We start from the raw sequence: 21454 nt of genomic DNA on the forward strand, positions 1-21454 counted from the left end.
TATAAGATATTCACAGAGAATAATATGCCATATGGCTAAGAGATATTATCCCAGAGGGCCTGCTGCTACTTTTCTGAAAATGACAGATGGTTATGTTTATCACAGGATTAACTTCATCAGCAAAACTTTTACTCCCACCCATTGAAAAATTATGTGAGTACAGAAATTCACAAAAATTACACTGCCAGGCAGCCATGTCTCTGACAGGTTGTCCTTATACTTACTTGTTAAATAGGTGATTGTCCACCTTGATCTTGGAATAGGCTTTGAAGTCATCTGGCATCAACATAACTGGGATCTGAACATGGCTCAGTTCATTGATCTATAAGAACAGAAAATCAACAGTACAGGTTGTTACTACCTACTTGGGAAGAAAGAAGAACTTGCCTGGTCACCCAGCCTGCTTCCTCCCAGTTCTTAAACCCTCTCCACTCCCTCATTAGGCTTTACCAGAGCCTGCCATCTCCCACTCCTTCATGCTGCTCAGGCTTGGCCTGTGACATCTACCAGAGGGGCTGAGGCAAGGGAGGAGTTTCAGAGGACAGACCTACTGGACCACCTGTCCCTGCTTTTCCCCATCTTTTCTTCCCACATTCCTTCCAGAGCATCAGCTCCAGGCCCCTTAGGTCACATGTTTCCATAAAGGAAGTCCCACATGGGAAAGCTGGCTTTAAAGATTTTGTGGTGAATACTTGCTGAGTCAACCAACACCATTTGTTAATTCATGGACAGGTCAACATGAGTAGATACCTTTGGCTGCCCAGAGAAAAACAGTCATTTGAATGGTCTTTCCCAGGAACTTGGCTGGAGAATAAACATTGGAGTGGAGCATGGATTTCACAGAAGGGGAGTTTGCAGCTAGGGTGGGAGGAAGCTGCAACGGGGTCCCAGGACCAAATGAGCCAGGGATGGGTTGGAAGGCATCAAGACAAACCACCAAGACATGCTTCTGGAGGACATAAGGCAGACTCGAGCTCCAATGGCAGCCCCACAAGTGGCAGGGACACAGTTTCTCACATGTGATCTTCAAACACACTTGCTGTTTCTCAGGGTTAATTATTTTTACATCTCGATTCCCAAGCCATCGCCCCTCCCTGGTTGCTAGCAATAAAAAGCACTTCAGAGAGTTATGCTTTTAGCAGAATACATGGCACTCTGAAGAAATCTCAGTCCCTAAAATAAAACAAAACAAGCAAACAAACAAGCTAGAGAAACATGAGTTCCTTGATAGAGCCGAGTTATAAACACTTGGCTGGGTTCACAGGAAACAAAGGAAATCTCCAAGGCAACTTCCTTCCCCCAAAGTGAATTTAATCCACAGGGAATGCAGTGAGTACCAAGCAAGCCTGAAAGACCCGGCTGCTCTAAAGACAAACGCCAACTTCAACATCTACTGGAACCAGCAGAAGGCTGGGGGTGGGAATGTGGAGGTGCAACCAAAGGCTTAACATGAGACTGGGATCCCTTAAGGAGATGCTGGAAAGTGATCCTGGGACTGGGTAGAAGTAAACGCAGCTGGCCTTGTCAGGAAACCGCCCCCACATCAGGCCTCCCGGGCTCCCACAAATGAGCATCAACCAAACACGAGCTCACCAAGAGAGAAATGAGTGTGCTCAATACCTCACCTATGAGAATTGTATGCAAGAACAGAAAACAAAAGCCATGTGTGAAATGTAGACAAAATGAGAAGATGGGCTGACAAGACGACACAAGGACTGTAAGGATTTTCCATCAGGGATGAAAGCTACTAGGCTATGGCTATAGAACATTTGAAGCATACAGAGATACACTGTGGTGAACGTCAAGGACGCCACAAAAAGAAGTGAGGAGGGCAGGGAGAAAAGACAGAGCCCTGGGGAGGAACACTGAGACTTTCTGCCACAGTGCAGGTAGGCATGGAGCACCACTGGACAAGGGTGGGGGTGTCGGGGAACCATGTGATGACTCCTGTTCCATCGCCTCCACCTCTCACCACACGCATTGATCCCAAGGAGCCTGGTGAAATGTCCATACTTGTGTGTTAACATCGGAATGTCGCTGTCCGAAAAGCAGGCAAAGAGAGTCAGAACAGAACAGAAATCCAAGTCATGTAAGCACACTTAGAATAAAGCTGGATACTGGCTAAATCAGCACACAAATCACTCATGGAAACAGAATGAAGAAAGCAGGCAGCATAGGACGGGAAGAAACGGTAGGATTCACAGGTACCCCTCAAGTCCCTTACAGAGAGAAGCTGCAAGCACATCTCAAAGCATTTCTCCCTGACCCATATGGGCTTCAAGTGGCTGCCAGAGAGCCACAGCCAACATGGAATGGGATCAAACACTGATTATTTCAAGTGTCATGATTCTTTCACATGCTACGCAAACCTGCTCCTTTAGAGAGTAAGCAGAATAGCAGGTGTGGCAAAAACACAGGCACTGCGTGTCAAAGCACAGGCTTGTGCCCCTGCTGCTCTGCTTCTGACCCGGCTCTCTGCCAGTGCACCTGGGAAGGCAGTGGAACATGACCCAAAAGCTTGGGTCCCTGATTCCATGAGGCAGACTAAGACAGATGTTCAAGGATTCAGCTTGGTCTAGCTGTAGCTGTTGTGGCCATTTGTGGGGATAGTGAGCCAATGGACATCTCTCTGCCTTTCAAATAAACAAATCTTAAAAAGGAAAGTAAGCAGAAACAAACTTTTTAGCCAACATGGAATGTGCAAACTGAGAACTTCCGTTGTAGATATTCTCCCCCAGCTTTCTGCTCTGAGCTGCACAAGGTTCAAATGTCAGTTGTCGGCCTTTCAGTGCTTCTGGTCCAGAGGGATGGTCACATTAACAGACCAGGAGAGAGGTAGGTTAGAGGGGTCTTAGGAAGAAGACATGCCCAGAAGGAGTACCAAGAGGCTACTGGGAGATCCCATTGGACAGAGGCTGGCTGCTGGGCACAGGGAGCAGGCTGCAGGCTGCAGCAGGGAAAGACAGAGGGAGGGAGGCACTGGGGACAGTCTAATTTCTGGTTGGCCAGACTGTGAATCAGTTTCCCCAGGCAGTGTACTTTAGAAGAGCTCAGTTGTGCACTGTAGTCAGGTAGGCCTGTGGTTGGGTGACCTGAAGTCCCAGGGAAGGCAGGGACAGGAGGTAAGAATTTGCGTATCTGTGAGTGACACAGAGAGCAGAGCCCAGGGGTAGTTCCATTAGAGCGTCCATGTGCTGGAGCCTGCAGGTGGGAGAGGAGGAGAATGAGTCAGGTGGGAAGAGAAGGAAAGGCACAGCACACGGGAGTGAAGTGGCAGGCAGCATTGAATGTCTCTGCCAAGTTAATCAGAGTGAGTGACAACCAGGGGCCATCTGGTGACCCTCAGGTGCTTTGATGGGGTAAAGAGCAAATGAAGCCAGACTGGGAGGGATGGATAAGAAAAGGCAGGCACAGTGTGGGGCTAGTTTCTAAAACATCTGGGAGGGAGGGAAATGATGGAGACAATGGAGGACGAGGGTAGGAAACAAAGAAAGAAGGGGATACACACCAGTACTGCTGGAACAGGTCGGAAGGGAATGGAACACGGGAAGGTGCAGCAGTGAAGACGCAACTTGCCTCCCATAGGCACTTCCAAATTCCACATCCCACTGATATGCACCATGGGAGGAAGTGGGCGATGCCTCAGATAGTGGAGTCCCTACCACCCTTACAGGAGACCAAGATGGAGTTTTGAGTCCCTGGCTTCCACATGCGCCAACCCCGGCTGTTTGTGGGCATTTTGGGAGTGGACAGATGGTACCTCTGTCTGTCTGTCTGTCTCTTGCTTTCTGCCCCTCCCCCCCAAAAAAAGACACAGGAAGGAAAGGCTGTGGGGAAACAGCTCCCTTGTTCATGGGAGGATAAAAAGACACAGTCCTGTGGAAGATGGACAGTTCCTGTCCACGGGCTCTCATTTTATCTGGGAAGCAGCCAGGACAAGAGAAAGACAGGCTGCAGGGATTGGAGGCCTAGTTACAAGAGCACAGGAAGCTTGGAGAGGTGTTGACAGGATGCAGAGGAACAAGTCTGGACAGAGAAGGCAGGCTGTGCTTCTGGGCAGTGTGCAGAGTCCACATGCAATGTGCAATCACAGGAGGAGGATCTGGACAAGGTCACCTCCTGACAGAGTCAGGCCTGCAGGTGGCAACAGCACAGCCTGAGGCCAGCGAAAATACTTCAGGTTTGAGGGGGACAGAACTAGGGGGTTTGGGACAGTCACTTGGGAGTTGGGAAGTCAGTGCACAACAGGATCCCAGACTGTTCTGCCACATCTACTATAGCTGAGGGGGCAGGACTTTCACAAATGCAGTTCAGTACAAAGTGGTGGGGAGGAAACACTAGCACTCAGACAAGAAGCTTCACGGTGGGAGTTCAGACAAGGTTATGCACAGTCACAAGCTAAGGGGAAGGGCTGCTCAGACTGACGGAGGGAAACCCCCTATGGCTCCAGAGGGTGGTGAGCTGTCACCAGTGTGTCATTTAACCATCTATGAAATTTTTCATTACTTCTGCAAGCCTATTATTTATAAACTAACCAATCCCTAAGACAGGGGCAATGTTTGGTCCTCTGTCTCAGAGAAAGTGAGAAAAGAGAAGGGACTTGGGTTTACATGGGATTTCAAGATGCTAAAATTAGAGAGTCTCGGAGGTGCTGTGGTCCTTCTCTAATGTTTCAGGTTATCCTATCACTTTTGATAGTTCTATCTGTGCCACTGTTATTGAGTGGTAGCTCAACACTAGTTATATCAGATACCTACTTCCTGGCTACCCTGCCCTTCTTCCAATTTGTTGTTTTCCTTGCACAATGGTTTCTCATTTCCCTGGCCTTCCCCTCAGACCTCCCAAGTGTCTTGGTCAAATGAGTGGCTGGATTTCATGACCAGTGAACCAACACTTTTTAAATCAGAGGAATCACCAAGTAAAAGATAACTGGCAATTTTCATGAGTAAATAATAGTTTTCTATACTGCACCAGTCAGCATCTATGTAATGTTTTTCTATTAGCGCATTTCATTCTGTTGCATATGAGCCTTGGCAGATATTCATTGGTTTAATTCAGATGTATTAACTGTGGTAGTGCCAGCCCATCCAAAATCTGTTTTTAATATCTCATACAATTCTCTCCTTTAACCTAGTTCTGTGCGATTACACCAACTGAAAAACATAGCTCTCCTCTGGTTCAAATCCATGAGCTGATTCAGGACATGCAAAATGAGCCATCATCTTGAGTAAGGTTGTGTTAGTCTTATTTGTTAACTTCTATATTTCACATGGACACTCTTGGCTGTGAACTTCCAGAGAGCAAGACACAATTCTTGGATTCAAGTATCTTGAGTGTGAGAACATTTTAACTTACTAGCTTAGCAGTCATCTAATACAACCATCCTCTACGGCCCATCCTAAAACTGGCATCAAAACAAATCATGTAAAAAAACAAACACAACACAACAAAACAAAAAACAAACAAACAAACAAAACTAATCATGGCTTAGCTTCCATTCATACTTCTTGTCAGTATTTAAAAAAGACAAAGTATTTACATTTTTCTTTCTTTATCGGTGTAAGTACTTACACCCGGGAACACACACATTTATATGTGCTTTTGGATACTTAGGGTGGGAAAGAAAAATATTCACATTAACCATTACTGTTTTAAAGATAAGAATAATACTCCTCTCCTTTAGGAATTAGCATACATTAGGAAATATAAAACTTACAGAGGAAAGTGTAGTTTTGAAATTTATTAAAACTCCATCAGGGTATCTAAGCAACCAAAAGCATATGACATCCTGAGATGTTACAACCAAGTAAGCGGATGAGCGACACCCCACACACAGGGGCCGTGGGCTAGGCTCTCCTTACCCTGGGAGGAGACCTGCTGCTTCTGTTTATGCTGTGCCAGTCACCCCCAAATCACAGTTGTGGAGTTCGGCACTGCCTGTCTGTGGGGCCACAGGGCATCGCTGCTGGTGGTACTGGGGCCCAGCACAGGACATGCAATAAAGCAGCTTTGTTGTCCATAGGCAGGAGGGGGCAACGGGCCAACACAGAGTGCCAAAATGTCCCTGATTGTACTAGAACTCAGGAGGGGGGCAGAGGGACGCCTGGGGGTGGGTGGTGGAGAGATGAGGCGGGTAGAAAGCAGCTGAGGTCTCATCTGGCTTGGCCTTGATGCCCTTTTAAAACTTGGCATTAACCGTATTGCTATCATTTAGTGGACTTGTGCCAAGTGCCACCTTAGTAAGTATTTCGGGAGTAGAACCTTACCTGATTATTGCAGGCGCAGGGAGTAAAAGTCCCATCATTACCCATTACCCCCATTTCACAGACAAGGAAATGGAGGCTTAGTGAGATCAGATAAATTACTAGCTACTAAATGGTAGTGCTAGACCTAGAAGACCGCCCAAGCTTATTTTTTCAGCCATAGTTTACTCACCCAACTTTTCAGAAACAAAATTCAGGAAGCTGGACTGGCTGAGCCCAAGAGCCTTTTAAATTCCTGCCAGCCTATGTCAAGATTCACAGCAAATTCTTCAGACAGTTCTGGAAACTTCAGTCTTATTGTGCTACAAATTTCTAAAGTATTCCTTATCTAAAACCTAAGTAGTAATTACAAAGATGTTGAAAAATAAATGAATAAACACACAGTTAGTTGAATACATGCCCTGACCTACTATGGTTATTCAGCTATGATTTCCACAGTGCCAATCTAAATTGGGGAAAACATCACTAAAAACTCATCATTTTTCTGATAATCTGTCAACTTTAAAAAAAGAGAAAATAAATATTCCTCTGCATTCCACTAAATCTTAATGACTTTCATAAACAGTAATTTATGAAGAATGCAAAATCAGTTTCTCAGACAATCATTTACTCAAGCCAATTACCTGAGTTTTCCTTTATGGAGAACATGCTGAACACAAGCATAGTGAAATTTGCATACACCTTTCCTTGTACAACACTAGACAGCCCAACTCAGAAAAGGTATCTTGATTCCTCTGCTCGGCAAGGCATTAATATTTCCTTCCAGTTACCCCCAGTGCGTAAAACACAGGCTTCTTGCTGTGGGCTGGAGCTACTGATTGCAGCATCACCCCTGCAGATGCAAGACTGGATTCACACTGGCCAGAAAACATAGACTGCCATGAAGTTGCAAAGAATGTAAGTAGCTACTGGACTGAGACCCAGCTGGAAAAGGGTGAGAAATGAAGGCATACAAAGGTGTCCTCACAAAGCCATCTCACACTCAGACTTCAAAATAAATAAGTAAACCTCACTATTTATAGGATTTTTTTTTCAAGTCGAGCAAAGAATATGTTCATAAATGGTGAGGCATTACCAACAGCACTTAATTCATTCGGTTATATTTATTCTAAATACTATGTTCGGCAGACTAATACATAGTGAGCAATTGGTTTTCATTCAACCAAGAATACACAAAAAGCACCAGGGGGATAAAAAAAAAGGCCTCTCTCACAGACAGAGACACTGAGATACTTAATCCTGTTAGAATGAAGAAAATTCTCTACAAATGGCAGCAGATAGATTGGGATGAGGCAGGGAGCATAGAGCAGAAGTTGCAGGCCACGCAGCTAAGCAAGAGGCTGGCAGGGCCTGGCAGGGCGGTGCTGTCTGCACAGCGTAGGGCAGACTGCAGATGGTGACTATCAGGCGATGGTGCAGGAATCATCTTGAAAGTCCCATTCATCCTACCTCAACATCTCAGGCCTGGAAACAGCTTACTTAATCTCCCAAACAACATGCCTGCTATTTGGTATGACTTTGCATTTTAAAACGATCCAAATCTTCTTTATGTTTTTCTGTATTATTTAAAGAAAGGCCAAAAAAAGAGATGTCTTGTATTTTTAGATTATTTGTTTGATGCATTTAATCTTATTATAAATACTTTCATTTTCTAATGAGTTTCTCTTCCTGTTTGTCGCTTGATTGTGAAAATTGATATTTTGTATATTAGAAGAATGAGAAGGGAGCATACTTCAATAATAAAAATAAAGGGAGCGACTGCACAGGGACAAAGCTGAGCAGGATAAGCACATAGGATTCAGGGCTGCTGAGAACCAATGGAGAGAAGGGAACGAGGTGCGGAACTCAGCATGACTGGTATTTTGTCTCATGTCTGGTTCTGGTTTCTAAGGGAGATCAGCTAACTATGTCATAGAAGATCCCTTACACTTCACACATTTGACTGTGTAACTAAATAATAACAAATGTGATATAGGGGCCAGAGTTGTGGCACAGAGGCTTAAGCTTATTGCTTGCAACAATATCAACATTCCATATTGGAGCACAGGATCAAGTTTCAGCTGCTTTGCTTCCGATCCAGCTCCTTGGCGATGCAGCAGAAGATGTCTCAGTGGCTGGGCCCTTGCCATTCATGTGGGAAAGCTGGCTGGAACGCTACATTCCTGGCTTCAGCCTGGCCCAGTCCTAACTGATGCCAGCCACCATTCTGGGGAGGAACCCAGTGGGTAGAAGTTCTCTTTCTCCCTCCCTATAAATTCGCTTTTCAAATAAATAAGCCTTACCAGAAATGTGTAATAAATTCACAATTATTGTTATTCCCCCTTTTTACCAGTTCTTGGAAAGAGGAACATTTCACTTACTGAGCTCATCCTAAAAAACCTAAAATCCCTTTGAGACTTTACGGATGATAAAGCATGCAGATTCTCTCCAGCAAATAATTTAAACATTTTCTGCTCTAGGATTCATTTGCTTTAGTAAGTAGATACGGAAAACAAAAACCATCTGCTGGAGTCACCAGGACTGGGAGAACCTTGTGGGTAATCCCAGAGTGGCTGGCCAGAGTCACAGCTGGAGGTTCTGGCTGGCTGTGTCAACAGCAGGGCTGCGCACAGCGCAATCACAGCTCTCCCTAAAGGCACACAAAATGACCTCAGGTGCATTTCTAAGAAAATACTTTCCATAGTGTGACCTGGAAAACACCCTGTGGATGACACTTCCCCTTCCCCACACTCCAGAGCAGTCTGCACTCCCTGTTCTTAACAGCAGCTCTACAGACTGTCACCAACCAATCTGCTGCCTCCCAGGTGGACACAGCATAATCCTCACCAAGTGAGATACTCATAAGTGCCTCTTCAACATCCAGTAGACTTGTAAAAAGTGCCTGTGTCCCATTTGAGGTAAAATGTCCCACTTACATATTAAAGCTCATGGTTTTTGTAGCCATGTGGTAGCAATCACAACATCCTTAAAAACAAAGTCCAGGGACCATACTATGCCATAGCACAAAAAACTGCTGTCTGTGGTGCTGGCACCCTAACGGGCAGCCTCATTGCCCATACATTCCCTGCTAGTCCACATGGGAAAGCAGTGGAGGACGGTCCTAGTACCTGGGCTGCTGCACACACATGGGAGACCTGGAAGAAGTTCTTAACTTTGACAAGCCCAACTGTTGCCATTGTAGCTATATGGGAAGTGAAGCAGTCAAAGAATAAATAAGCAACTAAATCTTTTTGAAAAGATCATTAAGGCACCATATTACTAACTTTCCCACTTGCAAGTTTGGCAGAGGTGATGGTGTTACCTAAAAATTGCTTTCACTACCCACTCAAAGTTCCACGTTGGGTGGAAAAGAAAAGATGTTAACCCAAACATCAGTTCTCCTTTGAAAATAACTTTAAAATCTTGTAATAAATTCAGTTCGTAATAATTAGGAACTTTAAAACTCAATTCCTATGATGATTCAGGCAAGCGGCCCGCACTTGAGTGAGAATGGCTCTCCTTAGAGCTTACATGGCAAACTGAAGACCAATGGGAAAGTTCTGAGGTTTCAGAGGGACAGGCAGAGCAAATTAGGGCTAATTATGGGGGGCGGGGAAGTGGCTAAAAATGTGTGTAAAATATGTTTTAATTTGTCTTGGAACAAAAGGTCAGTTTTCTTTCTTTTGTTTTTTAAAGGTCAGTTTTTCCACAGCTGTTCCCTCAACAGTCATCTTCTAAGACCCCCTTTTTTAAAAAAGATTATTTTTATTGAAAAGTGAGATATACAGAGAGGAAGATCTTCTGTCTGATGACTCACTCCCCAAGTGCCACCACAATAGCTGGAGCTCAGTCAATCTGAAACCAGGAGCCTGGCGCCTCCTCCAGGTCTCCATCACGGGTGCAGGGTCCCAAGGCTTTGGCCCGTCCTCAACTGCTTTCCCAAGACGCAAGCAGGGAGCTGGATGGAAGTGGGACCACTGAGATTAGAACCAGTGCCCATACGGGATCCCAGCATGTTCAAGACAAGGACTTTAGCCGCTAGGTTATTGTGCCGAGCCCTTCTAAGCCCAGTTGTAAAATGTTCTGAATGTTCTGTATCTGCAGGTAAGACGCAATCAGAGCTCCAGTTATCCTTTCATTACAATTTGCTGGAACGTGAACTACCTTCCAAATGCTTAGAACAGGAATGCCCTATTCTGGTGGCAAAGTGAGTAGAGGGGTGAGTGAAGGCAGAGAGGTGTGATGTTCCAGTGTCTGAAAATTCAGAAGTCCAAGTTAATACATGCCAGGGGAGCTTTCTGTTGTACAGGGATCATTAAGTCAACCTTGTGATGAATGGCTACCTGACTAAAATTCAAATGTCATTGGGAATATTTAAACACTTGCTTAGAATTTCACTTTAATTTATAACATAGACTCACACTGCCATCTGTCAACTGGGTTCTACGGCATCAGTCAGGAGCCACTGACGGACAGGCCTCACTGGCTGGCCTGTGGCTAATTTCATCCAGGCAGATGTAGTCCCGTTAAAATTTTACCTCCTGTGAACCAGAGAATCCGACATGAAATTACTGAATTAAGGCCAGAAATCTGTAAGTTATTACAGAGGTAATGCTGGTTTTCAGAAAGTCCGGAAAGACCTTGCCAATGAAAACATGAGAGCTTTACAACATGGTCCACTCAGGCTCCAGTTCCGCTGCTTGTCTCACCTTAAAGAAAGTGCTCCATCCATCTCTCCCGATCTCACTGTATTCTTTTTAAAAAGTAATTATTTTATTTGAAAGGCAGAGTGAGAGACACAGAGAGAGAGACAGAAAGACTGTCCCATCCACTGGCTCACTTCCCAATGGCTCACAAAGCTCAGGATGAGCCAGGAACCCCTGCTGCCTCTCTTCCCAGACCACTCATAGGAGACTGGATCAGCAGTAAAGGCAGGATTCAAACCAAGAACTCTGATACAGCATATGGGCTTCCCCATTGGTGACATAACCCACTGTGCTACAACACCCACTCCTTGAAAAATGCTTTGAAAAATGAGTTTGAGAGGTCCGGCACAGTAGCCTAGTGGCTAAAGTCCTCGCCTTGAACATGCCGGAATCCCATGTGAGCATTGGTTTGTGTCCCGGCTGCCCTGCTTCCTATCCAGCTCCCTGCTTGTGGCCTGGGAAAGCAGTTAATGATGGCCCAAAGCCTTGGAACCCTGCACCCGCGTGGGAAACCTGGAGGAGGCTCCAGGCTCCTGGTTTCCTGTGGTGGCCACTTGGGGAGTGAGTCATCAGAAGGAAGATCTTCCTCTCTGTCTCTCCTCTTTTATTTCCAATAAAAAATAAACAAATCTTTAAGAATGAGTTTGAGAAGGAATTGCAAATGATGTGTGGTTTGGCCTAGCCAGCCATTTAGAAGATGCCTGAACTAACTGCTAATCTATTTAGACTTTGAGAAAATTTACATATGAATTTGGAATTCTGGCTTCTTTTCAAAACAAAGAGGAGAGATCTGGCCTGTGCCTGGCATCCCTGAGTAGCCCTGCAGATAGATGCCCAGGCTAAGCACTGTTCCCACCATTCCCTATGGCGTCCGCCTGGACGGTGTTGCTTACCACATGGCCAGGGCCCAGCTCTTGGGAGACACTCCCATAGGCACAACACAGATCACAAATGGACTTTCTCAAAGAGGCCCACCTAGTTCCTAGAAGACACAGATGACCTCTCACGTGCTTGCTTGACATTGATCGACAGGGCAGGGACAAGGGCAGGAAGACAAGCTAGAGCTCCAAGATTCCAGGAAAGGATAGTGTGTGACCCAGGCCTTTCCTTGAAATCCACAGCAAGACATAAAAGAAATACTAGGCTAACACACCTGTGGCTTCCTGGAACCACTACCTCAGTGTGGAGGGGCAGACAGCCAGAGAAGACAGAATAAGGAGCAGGTGTTGGGCACAGAGTGGATGCCCACATCCCATATCTAAATTCGTGCCTTCAGGTCCTGCCTCTGCTTCTGATGTCAGGTTCCTGCTAATGTGCAATCTGGGAAGCAGTAGATGATGCCTCAAGTTCTTGGACCCAGAGTTCTGAGCTCCTGACTTTGTCCTGGCTCAGCCCTGGCTACTGACAAGGAAGTGAGTAAGAAGTGAATGGAAGATATCTCTCTCAAATAAGAATAAACAAATATATTAACTTTTTTAAAACCAAGAGGATGGAATGAGAGACAAAAACCATAGAGATGACATCTGAACTGCTGGACCACGTGAAGCCTGAGGCCACCCCTGCCATCCTTCCAAGCTACATAACTACAGCCTTTATGTGAGTAGAAGGGAGGTTTCTACCACTTGCCATTGAACACATCCAAATACAACATTCACAACATCTGGTGGATGTCAAACAAACAGGTACTTCACTTATCTGGGTGGTGTGATGACCAGCAACTAAACGGTGCTCTTAAACAGCAGCAGCAACCACAACAAAAAACCAGCCTTGAAAGTTTCAAATCAGCTAACAGGCCAATATAATCTACTACTGGGCCTATGTCTGTAGATCCCTCCTGAGAGGCCAACACCCTGACATGACAGCTTCCCACGTGACGTGACCACAGAGGGACTCGCTGTGATAGGCAATGGAAGCTGCAATGTCTGGCCAGCTGTGTCTGAGGTGTGCAGGAGCAATGTGGGCTATAACCCATGTCTCCTGGTGTTCCAGACGGCTGGAAAAGCAAGCAACGAGAAGTGGTCTGTTGCATTTGGACCACCAAAGACGTGCACGGCTCTCTCCTAAAGGTTTAAGCAATGATGAGGAAGAGGAAGGCACACCCAGTCTGAGGGTTTTCAAGGATTTCTCCAGAGGGCTTGGTGGCCAAGATCTATGTGAAGATTCAAGAATGGAAGCACTGGATTCCTGATTCTGACAAGTGGAACTTCCTCTTCCATTGGACAGAACAGGGGGGCAGAGGGAGGAGCAGGCAGTTCCACTCCCACTCACGGCCCAAAGCTACCCCACCAGGATGACAGGAAGGCCACTCTGCACACTTTGCTTCTCTTCCAGAGATCTTGCTAGTTAGATTGGGAGTAGGAATCAGGAGGCAACTCTAGCAAGGAAATCTGAAGGCAGAGAGCGTAAGAGGCAAAACTTCAAAGAACATTCTAAAGAACAGAAAATGAATAGAGTATTATTAACCACTAGAAGTTGCTGCCAGCCAATTACAGAGGACTCTGGATGGTGTGCCCTCCTACCTGGCAGGGGCTTTTCAGCCAGAGACAGTGAGTGCAGGCAGGGCAGGGGGAGTAACTACAGAGAAGATGCACTGCCTGTTGCCACCCAGCCCCTAGGAGACACAGGACTGGCTCCCCAGAGGACAGAATCCAAGCGGCCTCAGGTGCGGGGAGTCCAGGCACACATCAACATTGCTGGGACACAGCTGGGGACAAGGCTCAGTGGAAATCTGTGCTCCAACCCTTGGGACCAGCGCCCTCTTGCTCTGCTCTGTCACAATCACAACTGCAGCCCACTGGGTTCCTCCCTTGGGGCACTGAAACTTCTACCTGGAGAAAAGGCCCCAGAGTTTTCAACTACGGGCCACACTACAAAGGCTGGCCCACCCAAGCCACCTGCACGCCAGAGCCACCTGCAACAGCACTGCTCCATCATTATGAAGTCTGCAGACAGCAGTAAGGAACATCTGAGAACCTCCCTGGGGGTGAACAAGGGATTGAACCAGTCTCTCCTTTCTTGGGTGATGCTCCACATCAGGCAATTCTAAATTGCCAGATGTAATATTAAAAATAACTGAGTCATAGAATTTCTATTTATTTTTGTATCCAGTACAATAGTCTTTTAGAAAAGGTATTACACCGTTTGTCAAATGCCCTCACCAGGTGAAACAGGCATGAACTACGTATCATAAAGGAATCGGCCCGAGGGAAGAGTAAAAATCCCGCAGCTGGGAAGGATGGGCAGTGGGAACATCCCACCTTTGCATGTTGACACTGATGCACTGTAAGTGACTTCAGTTATGTATGCTCAGTTAAGTGGGTTTACATATCTTCACTGAGCTGAACTAACCCTCACAAAACAGACAGGTGCTTCAAAAGAATGAGACCTCAGGCTCAAGATAATCCTTAAAAATGCAAGCATCATTTAACAAGAATATGGTTGGATTCCCCATGCAGCTTCTCGAGCCATCACAATGTGGAGTCAAAGACTTGATGGTGTCATTGGATATGACAAGAATGATTTCAAAACAACCGAAATCATAGAAAGACCTGATAGCGAAGGTGGACCGCCATCCAAGCCTTCTCCAAGAGTCCATAGTGCTTTCAGATATTAGTTAATGAAGGGGTAGAGTATCGAAATGGGCACATCATTGAAAACCCGAGCATTTGGGGCCTGTCCACGGAACAGCAATGGTTTTCTCGACAGTATATAACATCGTGCAGTACCTAATGATGAAATTCAGTCCTTCATGAAATTTTATTAGTTCAATGATTAACGCTGAGAAGCTTCTTTCTAGATTCCATTAATAATAAGCAAGGGGCTAAAAAAATCACATGCCACTGGGGAAACAGCTGATCTTCTTGCCATGGTAAAAAGAGCTGCAAACACATGAAAACCAAGGTGGCATCAGATTCAAATGCCATTGGTGAGGGCACAGAGCACACTGGTCAATACTGGAAGACCTGAGGGTGAAGATCCATGATATGGCGTGGAAGTTTGTGCTGCAGTTCTGACAAGGTGAAGGCGACTGCGGCCCTTCGTGTCCTGCATCTACTGAACTCCCTTCCGTTCGGTAAGTACTGCTGCCTGTCAGTTCACAGCTGTTGTAACGCGGGACAGTGCAATCAGGACTGAAAAAATGAGTCACACGCCTTCCCCTTACAAACCAGTGGACCTTCCCAGGGGCTGGAGGCGCCTCTTGGTAGCATGCTACCTAGCAGCCAAAAGAAAGAAACAACACAAACACACCCCAAACTTCCTTTCACAGGGAAGGTGAGATTGACTATTGAGTAAGAAAGTAACCGCTTTTTAAGACAGACTGAAGCTTTGAGAAGAGAGAAGTCTAAAAACAGATGTTTGGAAATGTTTCCACTGTTTTGCGGTCTTGTTGCCAGAAACAATTTAACTGTGTCACCTTTGAAAACTCTGGTATCAGCATACTCAGAAATTTGGAGACAGACTGCTCTAGCATATGAGGAATCTTGCCAGAGATTTTCGAATCCATATGTTAATTTTAGGCTTATGAATTCATTTGTTAGAACTTTAAAAAGTAATCAACTTCTAATAATTTTTTGAAGTTCGCAGGGAAGCTTCCCTGCTGAAAGTCAACTAAAAACTTTCTAGAAGCTGGAACTGAAGCAGCGGAGGATGATGATTTACTAAACATGGCCTGAGATACAGTTCTGCCATTTACATCTACAAGTCTTTGTGAGGTATATGTTTCAGCAATGAAAGCCATTAAAACCAAGGATCAAAATATAAAGAATTTAGAACTACACTTAAAAGAAAATCACTATTTAGACAAAAATTTCAAAAAAAGAAATTCAAACCTTAGTAAAAAGTACGAATCTGATGAGAACAGGAGCTTTTAGGTGGTAAAATACTTAATTTTACCATTTCAGCTTTTAGATATACCATAAAATATACAAGACATTATATTTGTATATAAGGATCTTTCCAAATATCTGTGGAAAATGAAATTAAAACATAAATTTATGTTGGCACTAAGCTTTTGGAAAACTATGCAGTTTCCTCTTTTTTTACTTTTTAAGATTTATTTTTCTTAGAAAGTCTGATTTGCAGAGAGACGGAGAGGCAGAAAGATCTTCACCTACTGATTCACTCCCCAAGTGGTTACAATGGGGTCAGAGCTGAGCTGAGCCAAAGCCAGGAGCTTTTGCTGAGCCTCCCACATAGGTGCAGGGTTCCAAGGCATTGGGCTAGCCTCTACTGCTTTCCCAGGCCACAGGCAGGGAGCTGGAAGGGAAGTGGAGCAGCCAAGATACAAAACCAGCACCCATATGGGATCCTAACGCATGCAAGGTGAGGACGTTAGCCACTAGGCTATTGTGGCTGGCCCCTATGCAGTTTCTTCTTAATATGCTTTTCCATGAACTTTTTGAAGATCCTCTCATGGGTATAATGAATGTACAATTAACAATGCATGTTACTATGTTATGATGTCACACACAAGACACACAACTATGTGATGAAAAACCTTAAGAGTCTATTGTTTTAAGCTATATTTTTAAAAATACATGGGGACCATAGTCAAGGTATAACAGGCTAATCTTCAGTCCTGAAGTGCCAGCATTCCATATGGGTATCAGTTCGTGTCCCAGATGTTCCACTTCCAATATAGCTCCTTGCTTATGGGCAGGGAAAGCAGTAGAGGATGGCTCAAGTTCTTGGGCTCCTATACCCACATGGGAGATCTATAAGAAGCTCCTGGCTTTGGATCAGCTTCACTCTGGCTGCTGTAGCCATTTGGGAAGTGAACCAGCAAATGGAGGCGCTCTTTCTCTGTCTCTGTCTTTCTCTGTAAATCTGCCTTTCACATAAAAATAAAATAAATCTTTTAAAACATTGAACAGATAAAGAAAATTGCACCTGTCTTCACACATCTATCCCTGTGGGGCAGGACAGGTTATTGAGCTGTGGGCTTTGGGGAATGAGAAAAGTCTCCAGGACCACTCACATCATCCCTGCTCCTGCCTCCCAGCCAACTGGGGCAACCTAGGTGTGCTGTGGGCAGTGAGTGGATTGGTGCGGAGGTAGGCTTATTCCAACCACCCAGACCCACAGCAAGGCATCCCACTTCCAGAACTGTTGGAGGAACCTTCCCTAGCTCCCTAGTTCCCCACCTACCTTTGCAGTTTGAGCATTCTCACAAAGGAAAGACAATGTCAGCAAGCTCAGCAGATAGGGTAAGTGGCAGAATTAGACTCCCTTCTGAGAAGTCCCCTGCCTGGGTTAGGATCCTGGAATCTTGCGGTGGCTGCCACTGGGACAGTGATGACAACACAGCTCAGCTGTCCCCCGGGGTGCTGAGGAAGCAAGCGGGGTTCTTCAGTGTGCTAATGGGAGGCTGTGTTCAAAGAGTTGGGCAAAGCCACGGAGGTTAGGAACACCAGGAGGTATTAGATAATGCCACAGGACTGGCAGGGATTTGAGTAGCGAAGCCTCAATCTTCTATGTTAACATTCCTCCAATTCGAAAATATGTTCTTAAAAACTCTAGAACAACTTACTTCTGAGCTCAGAGGTTTTCAATCTGATATGCTGAATTAATCATGTTTTCCTGATAAATGGCATTCCTCAGTCTAAAAGACTATTTCAAGCATGTGCAAATGCCGCCTTAAAAAAAAAAAAAGCCAAGAGTAAATTCAAGTTTTTGTCTAAACAAGAAATAATTGTTTGCCAAACAATATTCCAAAGTTACTGTCATTCACAAGAGAATAGTTGATAAGGCATACCAATTACATTTCTTACATAATTTTCTTGTGTCACTGGACATGCTTCTGAAAGCTGAGGACAAGTTATCCTGCTCAGCAAATTGTTGTATAAAGACTTTTCAGTTTGGGCTTTAGCACCCCTACACTTCATTCTACTCAACTGCAGAAAGTCACTTTTTCAGATACAGGCACATTTACGTTCTGACGAAGCAAGGGGTACGGGCCAAGAACCATCATCGGCTCGGCCCATTCCTTTTTCATGGTTTGGACATTTGTCACCATTTACTCAGATGCACATATTTACTCACAATTAGATTGCTTATATGTTTTACAAATAACAAATACTATAGGCACCTTTTTAAACTTGGTTTAAAAAAACAATTTTAATGTTTACATGATTAATTAGTTTAAAAAAATCCTAACATACACTTCCTACCTGCAAACATTCTTACTCACAAAATGTCAAAATTGCAAAATTGCTACTGTTTCCATAAATATTTCTCTTCTCACAATTCTGTGTACTCTATCAACTCCAAAGAGAGGTAAGCAAAATGAAAAGAATTACGCTGAGAATTTTAATTCCTAATTGTAACAACGAACGCTATTTTCTCATTCTCCTCCTGCCATGACATCAATTAGGACTGGGACTTGTACTCTCAGCCGTCCCAAAAGATCCACTGTCTTTTGCTTTTATTTTTCTTTCTTTGTTACTTTTTATGAATCATTTCAGGCTGACAATTTTCATCAAGTTAGAGATCAGACGTGGTCACATACACTGCTCTCTCCCCCCTGCCCGCCGTGCATTGCACACCATCCCGAGGCTTGGCACACCATTGCCTTCTCTAGGCTCCACGGATTTCAAGCAGTGAATTCGTTTCTTTCACATTTCCTCCCGAGCACCTCTTTGACATAAACTAAGCAACTGCAGAGCCACCTTCTACTTATGAAGCACGTGGGATCTCAGACTTGAAATAAACCTAACAGTTGTTAAATCAAAATCTAAGACATAAAGGAAGGAAAGCCACTTGAAGTGGCTTCAAAACACTTGCTGTGACACACGACCGATTCTGCTTTTCATTCACCCATCAGACTACATGAGGGCTTTGCCTATGTGCAAGACAGAGAGAACAAATACGTGAGAACTCTCATCCCATATGTACAGGCAGGCTAAGGGGAGCTAAGAACATAAGCATTAGCTGTAATGGCAGGATAAAAACGTAAGGTTTTCTTATAATGAGACAAGAGCTGGCCTGTAGTGGTTTTCTTCCCCTCACTCCCCATAAAGTGATAAGCATCTTAACTGGGAAACTAAATCTGTGCATTTTGAACACTCTTGCCTATTTCCCAAAAACAATTCTAAGAAAGAGCTGTGAATCAATTTTAAATTAATTTCTCATTTTTAAGCTTTCAAAGTGATTTGGCTATTATATGAAACAAAAACAAATGCTAATAATTGATACCGTTCTTTCAGAAAACCCCAAAAGCCACACCAACGATTAAGCTCTCAGGCCAGATTAAGTGAAAAATGAGTTACTAAAAGGTTGTTTTACTGGCATAAACAACCGAAATATTTTCCAACTACTATTTGCACCATGCTTGAAGAAGATGTCTATTTTGTACATTCTGTAACATTTTAACATTTAACATTTTGTTAACATTTTGTTTAAAAACAATATTCATACCCATGATTTCAATCACCTTCATATTAGGGGCCTTTGTTAGCATCCAAAGGCCCCAAAATCACAGAATAATGATATCCAGTGTGCTGTAAAGAGGAACTGCAAGCTGAGGAACCAGTAACTGCCCACAGGACAACAGCTCCCACCCATTCTGCTGATGGTCAAATAGAACAGAATATTAGATTGAAGCCAGTAAGGTTTGAGAGTGCGTTCAGTTTCAACACACAAGCATTTTCAATTCAACATCTCTAAACATATATTATTTAAAATGCTGAAAATGAAAAAAAAAGCTATTAGAATCATACTTCTATCATTTTCTCCCACATGGTTAAATGGTTATTGACTTGGATCCTTTACAAACGTGATGCTTGCAGTCCCCAAACCTATGAAAAATCCAAAACAATGCACGTAATATCTCCCCTGGTACAAGAGGTTAGAATGGGATCACCATTTGTATTTTGAGGCAAATAATCTTACTGACTGATTTAATTATGATTTCCTCATTTGCTGATTAGGGACATTTCCTGAAACATTTCTTTCCAAATAGGTCTAAGGAAACAAATATTTCACCTTCACTGCAGTATGAGCCGTTCTCCCAAAAACAGTATGACCCTTGAGATGGACCCTTCATCTGTACCTGGGGAAACAGTATGACCCTTGAGATGGACCCTTCATCTGTACCTGGGGAGAAGGCACCACCTTCACCAAGCAACAGCCCACCTATGCATGTTTCCCATCTAGGACAGCCTGTAGCATGCTAGCAACGATACAGTGGACAGCTGCTTTCCTATTGGATATGAACCTGTTAGTGATGCTGGGTCCCTTCCTCAGTTCAATTTCTAATTTTAACAGTCACTTCCATTGCTCTATCATTCTAACAACACTTCCATTGCTCTATCATTCTAACAATTTAACTATGTGGCTTATATTCTTTCCTTTGATCCAATGGCATGGAATTTTAGCCTAACCACTGTGAGGTTATAAAGATGGTTTCAAATGCCCTACTTTGTAGCGACTCAGCATGCATTGTAAGCCGCTACTTAGATATATAATGACTGTTAAAAATACGGCTGGATGAAAGTCATCTTTATAACATACACAATGGTGATTTGGCAACAAAACTGCTTTGTCTTGTAGATGTGAATCCACCAAGTCAGCAGCTTCTAGCACTGTGGTGTTTGTTCACTTTACAGCAATGACTCTACTGTTTAGTTTTTAGGCATTAGTGAACATATGATTATTAACAAAACACTAGAATTAACCACAAAGGATAACAAAAATCTTGAAAACAGTAACAAAAAAAATAATCATGTTCCACAAGCCATGGTTCCAGGAACCCCACAGCTACCTAGAGCTAAGAAAAAAATGTGCAAATCAGAGGTATGACTCACCACTAACAACAGCTACAGTGTACCTGGGAACTCAATTCTTCTCACCTTCCTCTGTCATCCTGCCCAACCAAGCCAGCAGATGCAGGCAAGGTTGGACACACCACTTTTATTTAACAATAGTAAATGCTAATGGATAACAATACCCAAACTGACCTAAGAGATGCAGGTAAGAACTAAAACAACAGCTTCTCACCATAGATCAGCAGTCAAGAACAGTTCGCTGTCAGAAAGTAGCAGAGTAAGACCACAGTCCCTGGCCCAGCAGAGCAGCCTAGTGGCTAAAGTCCTCACCCTACATGCCAGGATCCCATATGGCCATCAGCTCATGTCCCAGCTGCTCTGCCTCCCATCCAGCTTGTGGCCTTGGAAAGCAATAGAGGATGGCCCAAAGCCTTGGGACCCTGCACCCAATGGGAGACCCTGAGGAGGCTCCTGGCTTCAGATCGGTTCAGCTCCAGTCATTGCAGTCAGTTGGGAAATGAACCAGTGAATGAAGATTTTTCTGTATCTTCCTTCTTTCTGTAAATTGGACTTTCTAACAAATACATCTTTCAAAAAAGACCAGTTTGGGCCTGGCGCGGTGGCACAGTGGTTAAAGCCTCATCTTGCACGCCCGGGATCCCACATGGGTGCAGGTTCTAATCCTGGCAGCCCCGCTTCCCATTCAGCTCCCTGCTTGTGGCCCAGGAAAGCAGTCGAGGAC

General features: G+C 44.4%; 1 protein-coding gene across 6 annotated transcripts in view; it reads right to left on the reverse strand.

The window, feature by feature from the left end:
• PIP4K2A (phosphatidylinositol-5-phosphate 4-kinase type 2 alpha) overlaps window positions 1–21454 on the reverse strand; it is a 149021-nt gene that overhangs the window by 54768 nt on the left and 72799 nt on the right. For 4 of the 6 annotated variants that reach the window (XM_040968254.1, XM_040968256.1, XM_040968252.1 and 1 more), the window contains exon 2: window positions 225–322. In XM_040968254.1, coding sequence (XP_040824188.1) covers window positions 225–322 — 98 coding nt within the window. Of the gene's footprint in view, window positions 1–224; window positions 323–3254; window positions 3260–21454 lie in introns of those variants that run through there. The other 2 variants (XM_040968257.1, XM_040968255.1) reach the window with 2 other exon arrangements.

The sequence above is a fragment of the Ochotona curzoniae genome, unplaced genomic scaffold (assembly GCF_017591425.1).
Source record: "Ochotona curzoniae isolate NIBS_2020 unplaced genomic scaffold, NIBS_Ocur_1.0 scaffold_4683, whole genome shotgun sequence".
In the NCBI taxonomy this organism is placed as follows: Eukaryota; Metazoa; Chordata; class Mammalia; order Lagomorpha; family Ochotonidae; genus Ochotona; species Ochotona curzoniae.